At 46.8% G+C, this 14,805-nt stretch overlaps 1 protein-coding gene and 1 pseudogene across 4 annotated transcripts in view; both read left to right on the forward strand.

Annotated features, from left to right (window-relative positions):
• Positions 1-516: 516 nt before the first annotated feature.
• Positions 517-970, forward strand: LOC103746046 (annotated as a pseudogene). The gene has a single exon (XR_607781.2). The product of XR_607781.2 is annotated as a 60S ribosomal protein L31 pseudogene (transcript).
• A 2,713-nt stretch (positions 971-3,683) lies between these two features.
• Mmp28 (matrix metallopeptidase 28) overlaps positions 3,684-14,805 on the forward strand; it is a 31,495-nt gene continuing 20,373 nt past the window's right edge. For all 3 annotated transcript variants that reach the window (XM_008848124.3, XM_029553576.1, XM_029553577.1), the window contains exon 1: positions 3,684-4,050. In XM_008848124.3, the coding sequence (XP_008846346.1) occupies positions 3,940-4,050 (111 nt within the window). In that variant the 5' untranslated portion in view covers positions 3,684-3,939. The remainder of the gene's footprint in view (positions 4,051-14,805) is intronic.

Raw genomic sequence — 14,805 nt, forward strand, 5'->3', positions numbered from 1 at the left:
TCTGCAAGAACAGCCAGTGCTCTTAACCACCGAGCCATCTCTCCAGCCCCACTGCCTCCATTCTTACCATAAGAAATAACTATATTGAACTAAAATAGGGACTTGTCACCCCAGTATTCTTCAAGATGAAGTAATTGCTGAAGCTTTGAGTATTTCTCTGCTCTCAAGGCACCTTCACTATAGAATGGATCTTTCTAAGAAATTGCCCTGCTTTCCTCATCTTCTTTTCCTCCCTCTGATCCCAGCAGACATGGCCTTATCAGTCTGGGGCACCTTCCAAACTGATTTGGCTCCAGTTGTATCCTAGAAAGTGAAAACAGCAGATCAGTCATGAAATTATGTAAGCCCCCGTGTTGAAGATCACAGAATTTGGTACTCTGTACTGAGCAGTCTTCCAAGTGGAAAGAAACTGAAGCCTCCTGCTTCTAAGTTCTAACCATGGACACATACTGTCTTCCTAAGAATGGGGACAAGGAAGTTGTATTTGCAAATGCAGCTTTCCCTCCCACAATCGTTTGCGCCCTTCCTTTCCAACTTGGGCCTGGCGGAATGGCTCCCGCAAAGAAGGGTGGCGAGAAGAAGAAGGGCCGTTCCGCCATCAACGAGGTGGTGACCCGGGAATACACCATCAACATTCACAAGCGCATCCATGGAGTGGGTTTTAAGAAACGTGCCCCTTGGGCACTCAAAGAAATCCGGAAATTCGCCATGAAGGAGATGGGAACTCCAGATGTGCGCATTGATATCAGGCTCAACAAAGCTGTCTGGGCCAAAGGAATAAGGAATGTTCCATATCGTATCCGTGTATGTTTGTCCAGAAAACGTAATGAGGTTGAGTATTCACCAAACCAGCTCTATACTTTGGTAACCTATGTCCCTGTTACCACGTTCAAAAATCTACAAACAGTCAATGTGGATGAGAACTAACTGCTGAGACTCAAATAAAGTTATAAAACTGCCAAAAAAAAAAGAATGGGGACAATCTATGTAAAGGCCTGGCTGAAGAGCAAGCCTAGCGTAAGGGTGAAGGAGACTCTTCTGTAGGCCCTTCCAAATTTGAGTGACACCAAACTACAGTCAGAAAGGGCCTGATGTGATGTTTATTTTTTTAATATTTTATTTATTATTTTTATGTGTGTGTACTGTCTGCATGTAGGTAAGTGCACCTGTGTTGTGCAATGCCAGCGGAGGACAGACGAGGCTGTCGGATCCCCTGGAACTGGAGTTACGGACAGTCATTAGCTGCCATGTGGGTGCTGGGATTCGAACCCGGGTCTTCTGCAAGAACAGCCAGTGTTCTTAACCACTGAGCCATCTCTCCAGCCCCTGATTTTTTTTTAAAGATTTATTTCATTTTTAATTATGTATATGTGGGGCGGGGATGCAACTGAGCACAGGTGCCTATGGAGGCCAGATGAATGTGTCAGATCCCCTGGAGCTGCAGTTACAGGTGGTTGTAAGCACCACCAGTCATGGGTGCCGGGAGTGAACTCCTGTCCTTGGCAAAAGCAGCAAGCACTCTTCACCACTGACCATCTCTCCAGCCCCTAATGTGTCTTTTTCTAAAAGCACAACCAAGGAGACAAAGTAAAGCAGAACAGACAACTCTCAGATACAGCAGTGGTACTGGTTTTAAAGGTCCAGGAAAAAGATTAACCTGGGATACAGAAAAAAGTAAGATCAGCTATCTGGGAGGCTGAGCCTGCATTCTCCCAGATGCCCAGGTACCCAGAGACCCACCCCTCCTGCTCCTCCTCTTACCAGTGCAGCTAAAATGGAGAAACTCTTCAATGTGCGGGGGGAAAGAAATGGAGAAATTCTTCGTGGACAAAGAATTGGCAAGCCCAGATTGGACTCTAGCTTGGAGTCTACTTCCAGATGGGTGTCCCTTACTAACTGATGCTTCTCAAAGCACCTGATCCAAAATAGTGCTTTCTGGCTTGTCAAAAACCACACATTAGTCAAGTCTACCATATACCATTGTCATACTAGTAACATACATACATACACCCTGGAGTTGCCAGGTAAAATACAAGATGCCCAGTTGAACTTCATCCAGAGTAATCATTTTTTAGTATGTTTGCTCCAAATATTACATTGTACCCACTGATATTAGATGATTATCTGTTATTAATATAAGTTGAGGTTAACTGGTGGTCTTAAGTTTTTACTTGCTAACTCTAGCAATTCTCTTCCACTGCCCTTCAGATTTTTGCTCCCTGGGCGGCCATAGGACTTTTGCTTGAACAGCAGCACTTTCATAGTCTGTTTTGCCGTTAACTGAGAGCTTTCACTTCTAGTCCACCCAGGTAGAATGAAAGCTCTCTGGGGGCAAACTTCAAGCCTCAAGTACCAGCTCTGAGGTTGCCTGCCACCCAGCCCCATGGTTAGGCAAAGAAATCTATCCTCAACTCTGTCCTCCCTTGCAGATCCCTGGCAGGGGGATCGTCTGCCCTAAGGAAGAGTGCCTTTTTCTCATTGGTCTGCGCAGAGGTGCTTGTTTCTAATTGGTCTCCCCAGAGATGGGTGCCTTTTTCATTGGCTGGTTGAAGGGTAAGAGGGGAGAGGTTGCTGTTTCTAATTAGTGCCACCGAGAGAATCCCTGTTTATAAGATGTCTATTCAAAGAACCTTTTCCAATTTCTCTACCCCAGTGGTGTACTTTTCGAATAGCACATTTTGAATGCAACCAAGGCCCTGAGCCTCAGGGTTATAACACACCATCACTTTTGTATAACACTTAACACTTTTACAACCCTCCTCTAATCTCAGAAGGACCCTCAGAGTTCAGGGTGTTGTGGTTCCGTTTGCATTTTACAGATGAGTGGACTGAGATAGAAACCTGCTCTCACTTTCAAAGGTAGGCAAATAAAGAGTTCACTTTTGCTCAGCATGAGTTCAGCAGACTTTCAGGGAAGTCTTTTCATTGCATTCTTTTAACAACTATATGGGCTATACAAGGCCTTTACATTCGAATTCTTTTCATTTCCATGCTATTCTGGGAACTAAATATCATATACTCTCCTTTCATTGATGAGGAAAATGACACTTGAAAGAAAATCCTTTGCCAAAGGAGGTGCAGCTGCCGCCTGCCATTTATCATGCACTGCATGGTGCCAGGAGTCAGGCTCACTTATTTACAGACATTAAATTTTCCCAAGAATCACACGATATGCATTCTTTTTTTTTTTTTTTTTTTGGTCTTTTTGAGACAGGGTCTCCTCGTAGTCCGAGCTATCCTGGAACTCACTATGTAGACCAGGCTGGCCTTGAACTCACAGGATCTGCCTGCCTCTGCCTCCCAAGTGCTGGGACTACAGGCGTGCGCCACCACGCCGAGTACGATATGTATTCTTATTATCTCTATTTCCTCTTGAGAAAAGGTTCAGGGAATATTACTTGCCCAAGACCACACAGCCAGCAAGCAGGTGGCTGGGGCAGGATCCACTGCACTACCAAAGACGCCATTTCAAACTCCAAGTACTAGTAACACCGGAGTCCGGGGCTCCTCGCGTGCACCTGACTGAAACCACCAGTTTCAGGTAGGCCAGGACCGCTCTTCATGGAAGTCTTAAGTAACCAATACTATCAGGAGATCAGTCTGCCCCCCGCCCCCGCCCTCCTGGAGAGATCGGGATCCGCTGGAGGTGAAGGGCGGCGGTACGAGGCGGCACAGGGCGGAAGAGGCTGGGGACCGCGGGCGCTCAGCGGCGGGGCTGGTGGGTGGGGCGGCAGCCGGGCACCCGGCCCTCCTCCTCCTCCTCCTCCTTCTCCTCCACGGTCCTCCGGCCTCCGACCCTCCTCCTCCACGGTCCTCCGGACGGGCAGGCAGCGCGGTGCTGGACCTCCCCGTCCGCGTGGGCAGCGGAGAGCTGGCACCCCGCGGGTGGGGCGCAGCTGACTGCTAGCGCGTCTCCGCGCCCCGGGCCCCAGCGCCGGGATGGTGGCGGGCATCCGCCTCCTGCTACGCGCCCTGCCGCTCCTGCTGTGCTGCTGCCTGGATGCCCAGTCCGCCCAGCGCCAGGACCCGGAGCTGAGCCTGGAGGCGGAGGTATGCGGGCGCCCCAGGCTGGTCCGGGGGGCGTGGGGGGGCGGGGGTAGTTCCGCGGGCTCCAGACCCAGCGTTACAGCTGAGCGGGATAGCTCCCCGCTGAGCCGGGGAGACGACGCTCGCCCATCGGACGTGCCCGCCGGGTGGGTGCGGTGCAGAGGGTGCTGCCGACTGGCTGGGACTCGGAAGCCACCCTGGCGTCCTGGCTTGCGTTGTCCTGCCTAGTGAGGGCAAGCCTTTTAAACCAGCTTTCGTCTACCAAGTGGGTAAGCGTAGGATACTCTACAGAGGTGCTTATAGGCAGTTTTAAACAGTGCTTCAGGGCTGTTCAAAAGGAGGCAGCGAGGCAGAGATGAGCCTCAAACAGTTCACTTTCCTACAGTGGACCTAACTGCTTGGTGCAGGGTGCACGGGGGAGTTTTTGTGAGGTGGGATAGGGATCGGTGTGAGGGATCTGTTTTCCAGATAAAAAGTGATTGTTATAACGTAACAATTCCATTTCTTTTTTCCGCAAAGAAGCATCCCCTTCGCTTTTTCCTCTCAAGAATAGGACCTAGCTCTCCAGTGTTGTAAGAGTTGTAAAATTTCAATTTGTGAGCCCAGCTTCGGTCCTGGGACTTGCTCCTCTAAAGCTTCATTCCTGCTTTGAAACTGCTTCTTTCATCTACCAGCTCCGGTCACTGCTTTGGGAATAAGAGAACGACCTTGTCTTAAAACCAGTCCTCTCTCCAACTCTGTCAACCCTCCCCTAGCAAATAAACAGTCTCCGCCTACTCAGCTCTTTCCACTTTTTCATATAAGGATTGACTTGTCCCTCTGAATTTAGACTCTTACAACACCAAGTGCAGAGTCTTGAGGTCCCAAGAGAAGGCTTCTGTCTACACAGCCAAGTCTTACTAAAAGTCTCCCCCACCTCCCCCTAGTGCAGCCCCAGGCAATCCTTGGCAGGGGAACAGAGACAATATCTCTGCTGCCCATGCCTGTGGTGGCCCCAGATGGAGAGAATTTCGGGGTAGGCTTGGGAAATTTAATATCTAGCAGACTGAGTCCCTTTCAATCTAGTTAACATAAATTGGGGGAGGGGGATTTTAACTGAGCATAAGTAATGTTTTAAAAGCATTCAGTCTCTGGAAATGTGTAGTGGTGTGTATCTCTCTATGCCTATACATGAATACATGCAGATATATACAGTTGTATGTATGTGTGTCTGTTTGTGTTTCTGTGAATGGTTAATTGCATGGGCTTTCAGACCTGTATGTAAACCAGGGTAAGTTTAATCCCTGTGGATTCATAATGCCTATTTCATAAGACTGTTGTATAGTTTCGTTGAGATAATGTATTTAAAGTGCTCAGCCTAGTACCTAGAACATAGAAAGGAAGCTGTTCTAGGTGCTGTTCATGTTATAATTGTCTATATCACTATCTCAGAGAACTGAGCTTCAGATTAAAGTCCTGATTGGAGCCTAGCTCTCCAACAATAACAACACAGGGCAAAATATGTAAGGCAGTTATTTTCAACACTGAAGAACAGGAAGCACAGAGCTGCAGTTTCTCAGAGATGGTGTTGCAGTGACTATTGCTACATTAAAATTTATCCCTCATAAAGTCAGGCATGGTGGTACATGCCTATAATCCCAGAATTTGGGAGTCTAAGCAGAAGGATCAGAAGCTCAAGGTCATCAATGGCTACCTAGTGAGTTTGAATCCAGTCTGTTTTTGAGGCTCAGTCTCAAAAACAAACAAATTTACCCTCCAAAACTAGATGAAATAAAACAACCTTTTGTAAGTTCACAAATACTGTGGATCAGAATTTAGATAGGGCACATCACGGTAGCTTGTCTGCTCCAGTGTCTGGAGCTGTTCTTTCATATATCTCTCTGGCTGTCAGCTGAGGACTTCAGTTCTTCTCCATGTGGGCCTATCCACGTGATCTCCCCTTGTATACTAGTTTTGGGTTTCCTCACAGCATGGTGGTTAGGTCCTGAGGATAAGGAGAGGGATGCAGAGAGGGAGGGAGAACAGAAAGGATTTGAATATGAATGAGTTATATTGTTTTTTATATGACCTAGACTTGGAAATTGCTTAGCATCACTTCTGCTGAACTCCATTGGCTAGATAGCATTCTCCAACCCTATCCAGGGTCAAGGGGAGGACTTAGGGAAATACAGTCATCACAGAAGGGGAGTTGACAGGTGTTCCCACCACCTCCCCAGCTCTTGACTTGGATATGCATAACTCCAATGGCTGCTGTGCAGGGAAGTAGACCAAAAGCAGAGCGCAGAGTCCTGCTGAGCTGAGGTGGCAGAGGTCAGAGTTTAGGAATGTTGAAGCAGCTGGAATCACTGGAACAGTGGTATATCCCAGAGAAGAGGACTACACTGAAGGGCATGCCCATAAGTTTGTATGAGAGCTCACTGCAAGCCCTGGCCTAACAACCCTACTGGCATGCGCAAGCTGAGGCACTGTGAGGTCTACCAAAGAACAACTGCTATACAACTGGAAACAGATAAAAAGATTCTGGAAGTTGAACAATTGAGAAAGATGTTGGAGGTCTGGTCCAGACAAAATGGACAAAAATTTAATACCCCAGGCATCGATGTGAAACTCCAGTGATGCTGTGCTTAGGTTGAAGGCTATAATTTGGAGAAAGCCCTCCTCTAACAAAGTTTAGAAATGGATAGGCATCAGATCCTTTGTCCCTTGCTGTGATTTACTGAAAAAACGACTACTTAAAAATAACACTGTATGCTGGCTGTGGTGGCACATGCCTTTAATCCCAGCACTTGGGAGGCAGAGGCAGGCAGGTCTCTGTGAGTTCAAGGCCAGCCTGGTCTACATAGTGAGTTCCAGGACAGCTGGGGCCACAAGGAGACCCTGTCTCAAAAAGACCAAAAAATAAATAAATAACACTGTAAGTTGTACTCTATAACACATGCAAGACTTCTGACAATAGCCCTAGAAATGAGGGGGTAAGAAAATGGAATTCTGCTATTATGAATTAATATTATTCGTGAATTGGAAGTATCTGGTGTGAAATAGAGAATGGGATGTGTCAAGTGGGAAGTGTAAAGTGTTGTAGGATTAAGTAGACAAAAATAGGTTAAGGATATACTTAAATAGGTTAAGGAAGTCATAAACATACACACAAACACATATATGTACCAACTTAAAACCAAGTGTTGGGGGCTGGAGAGATGGATCAGTGGTTAAGAGCACTGGTTGCTTTCTTTCAGAGGACCCGGGTTCCATTTCCAGCACCCACATGGCAGCTAAGAACTGTCTGTAACCCCAGTTCCAGGGGATCCAGTGTCCTCTTCTGACCTCCATGGGCATTGCATGACACAGGTGTACTTATACATGCAGGGAATACACTCATACACATAAAATTAATAAATATTTTTTAAAAAGCCTTGAAAGATATGCTTCTACATATTTGCATATCCTAGACATTCCATATAAATGAAATCATGGAATTTATTTATTTATTTATCCTATTATTTATAAAATCTTATTCTGTAGCCCCAGGCTGCCCTCAAACTCACTATGTAGCTCAACCAGGCTTCAAACTTGTGGTGATCCTTCTGACTTAAACATCCCAGGACTGGTATTACAGGCTTGAGCCACCATTCCCAGCCTCAAATATGGTCTTTTGTGACTGGATAATTGGAGATTTTAACATCCCTCTCCCAATAATTAGCAAGACTTTAACAAAAAAAAATGGGGGTTGCAGGTATAGCCTGGTGGTAATGCCTTTGCCTAGCATGTGTGAGGCCCTAAATTTAATCTCCTGCACAGGAAAAAAAAAGTTGTGCTGGCATCAAGATGTCTTAGCAGGTAAAAGCACTTACTGAGCAAATCTGATGGATTTGACTGACTACCTGAGTTCAATCCACAGATCCCATGGTGGAAGGAACCAATTCCTGAAAGCTGTCCTCTGACTTCTACACACATGGGCCATGGCACGTGCACACCTGCGAGCCCGCACGTGCACACACACACATGCACACACACACACACACACACACACACACACACACACATAATAATAAATAGAAAAAAATAAAAAGAAAACTTATTGGGTAAAGATGTGGAAGACGCCGGGCGTGGTGGCACACGCCTTTAATCCCAGAACTAGGGAGGCAGAGGCAGGTGGATCTCTGTGAGTTCAAGACCAGCCTGGTCTACCTAGTGAGTTCCAGGACAGCTGGGGCTACAGGGAGACCCTGTCTCAAAAAGACCAAAAAAAAAAAAAAGTGGAAGACTTGAGCAACAGTGTCAACTATGTTGGCATAATTGATATTGATAATTGATATTGATAGAAAATACACTTGAGAGGCAGGCATGGTGGTGCACACCTTTAATCCCAGCAAGTTCTAGGCCAGCTGGAACTACAGGAAGACCCTTTCTCAAAAATACAAAAAAGCTGGGTGTGGTGGTGCACACCTCTGATTCCAGCACTCAGGAGGCAGAGGCAGGCCGATCGAGTTCGAGGCCAGCCTGGTCTACATAGCGAGTTCCAGGCCAGTTGGGGCTACAGGGAGGCCCTGTCTCAAAAAAAAAAAAAAAACAAGAAAAGAAAAATACACTGGAGAACCCCAGAATACAGTCTTTTCAAGTGCATGTGAGTTATTTGCCAAGATAGATCATACAATGTGTCCTAAGTCCAAGTACAGTTCAGAAGCTGATATCTTGTAACAATAAGATATCCAGAAAAGTTCCAAATGTTTGGAGATGAAACAATGTACTTTTATTTATTTTTATGTTTTGTTTTTTTTTTTTGGTCTATTTTGAGACAGGGTCTCCCCGTAGCACCAGCTGGCCTGGAACTTGCTCTGTAAATCAGGCTGGCCTTGAACTCACAGAGATCCGCCCGCCTCTGCCTCCCAAGTGCTGGGACTAAAGGCATGCACCACCACGCCCGGCTGAAACAATGTACTTTTAACCACCCACAAGTCAATGAGATCACAAGAAAACTTATAAAACATTTAATAGTAGTATGTTGGGATGCAGCTAAAGCAGTTTAGTGAACTTTTTTTTTTTTGTCTTTTTGAAACAGGGTCTCCCTGTAGCCCCAGCTGTCCTGGAACTCACTATGTAGACCAGGCTGGCCTTGAACTCACAGAGATGCGCCTGCCTCTGCCTCCCAAGTGCTGGGATTAAAGGCGTGTGCCACCACACCTGGCCAGTTTAGCGAACTTTAAAGCTTTAAATGCTTATAGTGAAAAAGAAGGTTTTTAGATCAGGCTTTCACTTTAGAGAAGCTAGGAAAAGAATGTAAGACCTAAGAGCATAGATGGAAAGAAAGGATAAAATAAGCTGTGTGATCACAGGCTAGTTTCTTCATTTCTCTGGGCTACAGCAAAAGGGGCTAAAATTCTTGAGTGACTTTTAAGATTCCAAGTATAATGTTGTTTGACTTCAGGGTGTTTCTTTCTCTCTCTCTCTCTCTCTCTCTCTCTCTCTCTCTCTCTCTGGTTTGGGGGGCATCTTTTGTTTAGTTTGGGGGTTTTACTTTATTTTTGAGGTAGAGTCTTGCTGTGCAGCCCAGGCTGACCTCAAACTTGTGATCCTCCTCTCTCAGCCTCCTGAGTGCTGGAATTACAGGCCACATCTGTTTGAGTATGTCTGTGTTCCTGAGTCTTCATATATATCCTTACATCCTGTGTGCCTGGGTCTACATGTCCTTTGTGTGCACACAAACTAATAAAATTGAGCGCTTTCCAGAGTGGGCTTTGCCTGGGAGGAGATCGACTGCTTCCAAAGCTCTAATGAACAAGTTCATTGTTGTCCACTTAGGAAAACTGGAGCTGCCCACAATACTCCTAAGTAGGAAGAGCCTCCAGTGCTGAGTTGCAAGATTGAGAGTTAATAAATGACATCACCGTCCTGCCCCCTATTCCCAGCCAGGCCTTTGTCCTATGCTGGCCGACAGACTGTCCCAAGGGATCTGTCTACCATTAGCTGTGTTTGGCTCTTCTTATAACAAGCAGGCTGCTAAGGAGTTCCAGGACCTGCCTTCTGCTCAGAGATCTATCCATAGCTGCATGGCTACTCCCAGTGCGCAATACAACCAGGAGCTGAACTGTTTATTTCTCCAGAGAGTTGCTGGAGCTTCTGTGGAGTACCCAGCCCCAGATGTAGTGTCTGTTTCTTATACCCCAGGGCCATTCATTTGACTTTTTGAGTCTAGAATCCCCGCGTGGAAGCCATTCCCAAGAGCTCAGCATAGTGACTTGTGGGTAGAGAGTGGATAGAAATGTAGAAGGAGCTCTGAAGGGTCCCAAAAGACCACAAGTTGGTGGAAAAGCATTTGTCAACCCAGTTTGAAAACAAAAGATCTAACAAAAGCTATATAATGGAAACAGGAGACTAGCAGGAAAAGTCTACTGAGTTTCTTGCTAAACTCAGTCTTAGGGCATTGTCTGGCACCCTAAATTTAGCCCCATATCCTATTGAGGACTGTATTCTGACAGAAGGGTTTGGTTTTGTTTTGTTTGGGTTTTTGCATTAGAAAGTATAAGACAGAAGCCAAGTGTGGTTGTATGCTTGTGATTGCAGTCCTTTGGACACTTAGGCAAGAGGGTCTGGAGTTCCAGGCCAGCCTGACTAGATAGTTAGACCCTGACCTTAAAGAAAGGGAGGGAGGGGAAGCAAAGGAAAAGTATAAAATGGAGTCTAGATGGTGGTTAGCCACAGTGATTTCCACTTTGTTAAGGGCAGAAACAAAAGCAGGCACAGGATACTGTAAGAGCTGCCCAGGTTATAGCCAGAGAAAACCTTGTGAAAGTGAGACTAAGGGCAAGGAGGAGAGAGGGAAGGGGAAACCTTTGTCTAAAACAGAAAAGAGCTGGGCTGAGGTCTTCCCTGGCCCCAGGAGCTAGGAGTGAAGACAGAACACCTGGAAGCAGATGTTGGCCCTTTTGAAGGAACATGTTTTACACCTGATGGAAACCTGTGGCATGTCAGATAACCTGGTTGGGGTGTGAGGCTGTATCCCAGGCTTCATCTGCCTGGAGTCAACTGCCTGAGCAGCTTCTCACCTCTGCTCTGCCCTGAACTTCCTGTAGAGAAGGCAGTAGCTTTGCAGATGGAAGCCACAGATTGACCTTTGGCTTAGCAGAGAGTTACCACTCTTAGCGTCAGATGGGGAGAGCAGCCTGACCCCTCCCCAGCATTAAAGCCTTACAGACACTTGTACAGATGTCAACAGAACATCCTGGGCTAGATGGTAGGGGATCTGGATTCTAGTACTGGTTCTGACACTCACTAAGACACTGTTCTCAGCCCCTGGTACCAACTGTCCTTTAAAAATGGGAACAAAAACACTTACTCTGGGTATCCTCTTGCAAAGTATAAGATTAAATTTTTTTTTAATTTATTGTTTTTATTTTATGTGTATGAGTGTGTTGCCTGCATGTATGTAAGTACATCTGTGTCATGCAGTGCCCTTGGAAGTCAGAAGAAGGCGTCAGGATTCCCTGGAACTGGAGTTACAGATGGTTGTTAGCCACCATCTCTGGGAATTGAACCCAGGTCCTCTGCAAGAGCAGCTGGGGCTCTTAACCACTAAGCCATGTCTCTAGCCACCTTAATTGTAAGATTTAATGGAATATAATGCCTTCAAAAACTCCACATTTGTCAAGGACTGATTGTGCTCCTGAATACCAGAAACATTTTTTAACCAGAAACCTTCTTTACATATAGAACATGTCAAGGCTGAACACCAGCTGTCATCCCTTGTGTCTTGATGCAGCTAATAATGCTTGAAGGACAGGGAAACTTATAGAGCTGCTTTGAGGAGACAAATCACAAGACAGAACATGAGATGGAGCCCAGTGTGATGGTGTTCATCTGTATCTCAGCACTCAGGAGATAGGAAGGAGGACTGCCACAGGTTCAGGACCAGCCTGGTCTACACAGCAAGTTCCAGGCAAGCCAGGGCTGCATAATCAGACCCTACCTCAAAAAAAAAAAAAAAAAAAAAAAAAAGGAGGGAAGGAGAGAGAAGGAAGGGAAGGAGGAAAGAAAAGGAAGGTAAGGAGAGGGAGGGAGGGTGGGAGGGAGGGAGGGAAGGAGGGTGGGCTACAGAAGTTACAACAGTGATCGTAATGAACAACTCTATTAAAGCTTTCTAAAAGCGTCTTACTGAATTTTCATGGTCCAGTAGCGTGCTGGATAGCTTTAGTGTCAACTTGACACACTTGGGTTGAGGGAGCCTCAATTGGAGAATTTCCTCTATTGGACTGGCCTGTGGCCATGTCTGAGGGGCATATTCTTGATGAGTGATGTGGGAGGGCCCAGCCCACTGTGGGTGGTGCCACCCCTGGGCAGGTGGGCCTATGTTGCGTAAGAAAGCAGGCTGAGCAGGGGCTGGGAAAGCAAGCCAATAAGCAGTATTCTTCCATGGCCTGTGCTCCAGCTCCTGCTTCTAGGTTCCTGCCCTGAGTTCCTAACTTGGGCTCCCTGATGAACTGCGACCCGGGAGATGTAAGCTGAATAAACCCTTTCCTCCCCAAGCTGGTATTAGTCAGAGTATTTTGTCACAGCAATGGAGAAACAAACTAGGACAGGTAGTGAGAAAAGTCAGGCAGTCCTTCCTCCATTGTAAACTTCAGGGCATAGAGGGGTTAAGTAACTGTCCTAGTTCACACACTGGTCTTTTAGCAACCATAATAGCCAGGGCTGGAATAGATCTAGGACTGGTCAAACTCCTTGTTTTATAAAAGAGGAATCTGAGGCAGAGAGTGACAGGACTTGCCTGAGGATACACAGCAGCACCAGGAATTCAGCTGACTCTCAGTCCAGTGCTCTTGCCCTGCCAGTCCAGTGACTCAGTTCTTGACTCAGGGGTGGGTTCATTTTGCTTCACTTTATTATCCAGCTGAGAAATGGCCAGAATTTCCCTTTCCTTCAGGCACTAAACAGGCTGAGCTACACACTCCCTCTCATAACAAGTCAAAACAGAGGCAAGACTAGAACCCTCTGAGTGGCAGTCCCACCCAGCTGGCTGATCTTGAGAACATTTTTGTTTTACCCAGACACCAGAGACACTCGCCGGGACTTTCAGAGATGACTCCCCAGAAAAGTGGCCCTGTTTTTACTCAAGTGTGCCAGGCATGTTGGCCCAAGTTTTTAGGCCAGCGCAGAGTGAGTCACCTAAATGGCACAGCCCTCACCTTCCTCTCCTTTCAGATCTACCCTTCGGCTTCCCAAGAGAGAGAATGGGTGGAGACCAGGGAAGACCAAAAGCCATGTGCTTGAACTTCAAGGTGGAGAGGAATGCCTGGCACTGCCTCCAGGAAAGGGGCAGGGATGACCTGGGGCGGAGTCCCTAAAACACACAGACCAGACCTTAGAAAACAGAAGCCAAGGGGAGAAATGTCTACCCCAGAGGGGCAAGTGATGAGCTCTGCTGCCCAGCCCCAGGACTTGTGAGATCCCTCCCTCTGCCACTGCCATGCAATCACCCTCCTCCCCACCTCTCAACCCTGCTGTTTCTCCCATGCAAGGTGGGCGCTTTTGTCTCATCTTTGCAAGGGGAAACTGAAGCACAGAAAAAGTCTAACCTGGCTGCCTCCTCACTCAGACTTGTGGACCCACCCTCACTGCTCAGGGCTTCTGAGTGGTCAGTGCTGACAGCAGCAAGAGGCCCCTTCCTGTATGTCAGTTAAAAATGTTTAAATATGCATATTATGCCTATGCATGAGAGTCCATAAATTTGGATAATCCTCATTATAGTCTTTGAGTGCTGTTATGGAAATATAAAATGTCAAATTCCTAAAATGCCTTTTTCTCATTCTTGGGTGCCTCTGCTTGGCTGGTAGCCTGGACGCAGGCTTTCTGCTTACTGGAAATTCAGCTCTGCTAAGCCACTGGAGAGGCCAGCACTTCCCCTCTAATGACCCCTGAACTTGCCTCCACCCCACCTTGCTGCCAGAGTACCAGGCCCTGCAGCCCAGCCAGGAAACACAGACAGACACCAGGAGGCTTCCCCTCCTCCCCACATCCCAGGCTGCACAGCTCCACAATCCTGACCAACTTCCCTGATAAAGGCTGGGCGGGTTTGTGGGGAGAGGAACAAGGGAGTGCCAGCCAGACTGACCTGTGGCCTGGTCTCTCCCAAGTCATAAGCCCAGCTAAACTGCTTCTAAGAAGACCTTAATTTCTTGGCTTCCTTAGAATCCCTCTTTCCATCCTCAACAGGGGAAAGGGAAGGGGCAAGGAAGTGAACCTGCACATGGCTGAGGTAAGGGGAAGTGCCAGGGAGCAGCCCCTGAATAGGAAACAGAGGTGCACTTCCAGTGTTGCTGGTGGGCAGCATTCCAAAAGCATCCAAGGTCAATCATTGAGAGCAGCTCTTGCTGTGCATTTACTGTATACTGGAACTGTACCAGATGTGAATTGCTTTATTTATTTATTTTTTTAAGTATTTTATTTATTTTTATTTTATTTATTTATTTATTTTTATTTTTATTTTTATTTTTTGGTCTTTTTGAGACAGGGTCTTCCTGTAGTCCAGCTGTCCTGGAACTCACTATGGTAGACAGACTGGCCTCAAATTCACGGAGATCCACCTGCCTCTGCCTTTCAGTCCCAGGATTAAAGGATGCCCAGCCAAGTAAATTTTTGTTTTGTTTTGTTTTGTTTTTTTGAGACAAGGTCTCCCTGTAGACCAGGTTAGCCTGGAACTCACAGAGATCCACCTGTCTCTGCCTCCTGAGTGCTGGGATTAAAGGCGTGCACCACCATGCCTGG

This window comes from Nannospalax galili, unplaced genomic scaffold, assembly GCF_000622305.1.
Source record: "Nannospalax galili isolate Female #2095 unplaced genomic scaffold, S.galili_v1.0 scaffold363, whole genome shotgun sequence".
Classification (NCBI taxonomy): Eukaryota; Metazoa; Chordata; class Mammalia; order Rodentia; family Spalacidae; genus Nannospalax; species Nannospalax galili.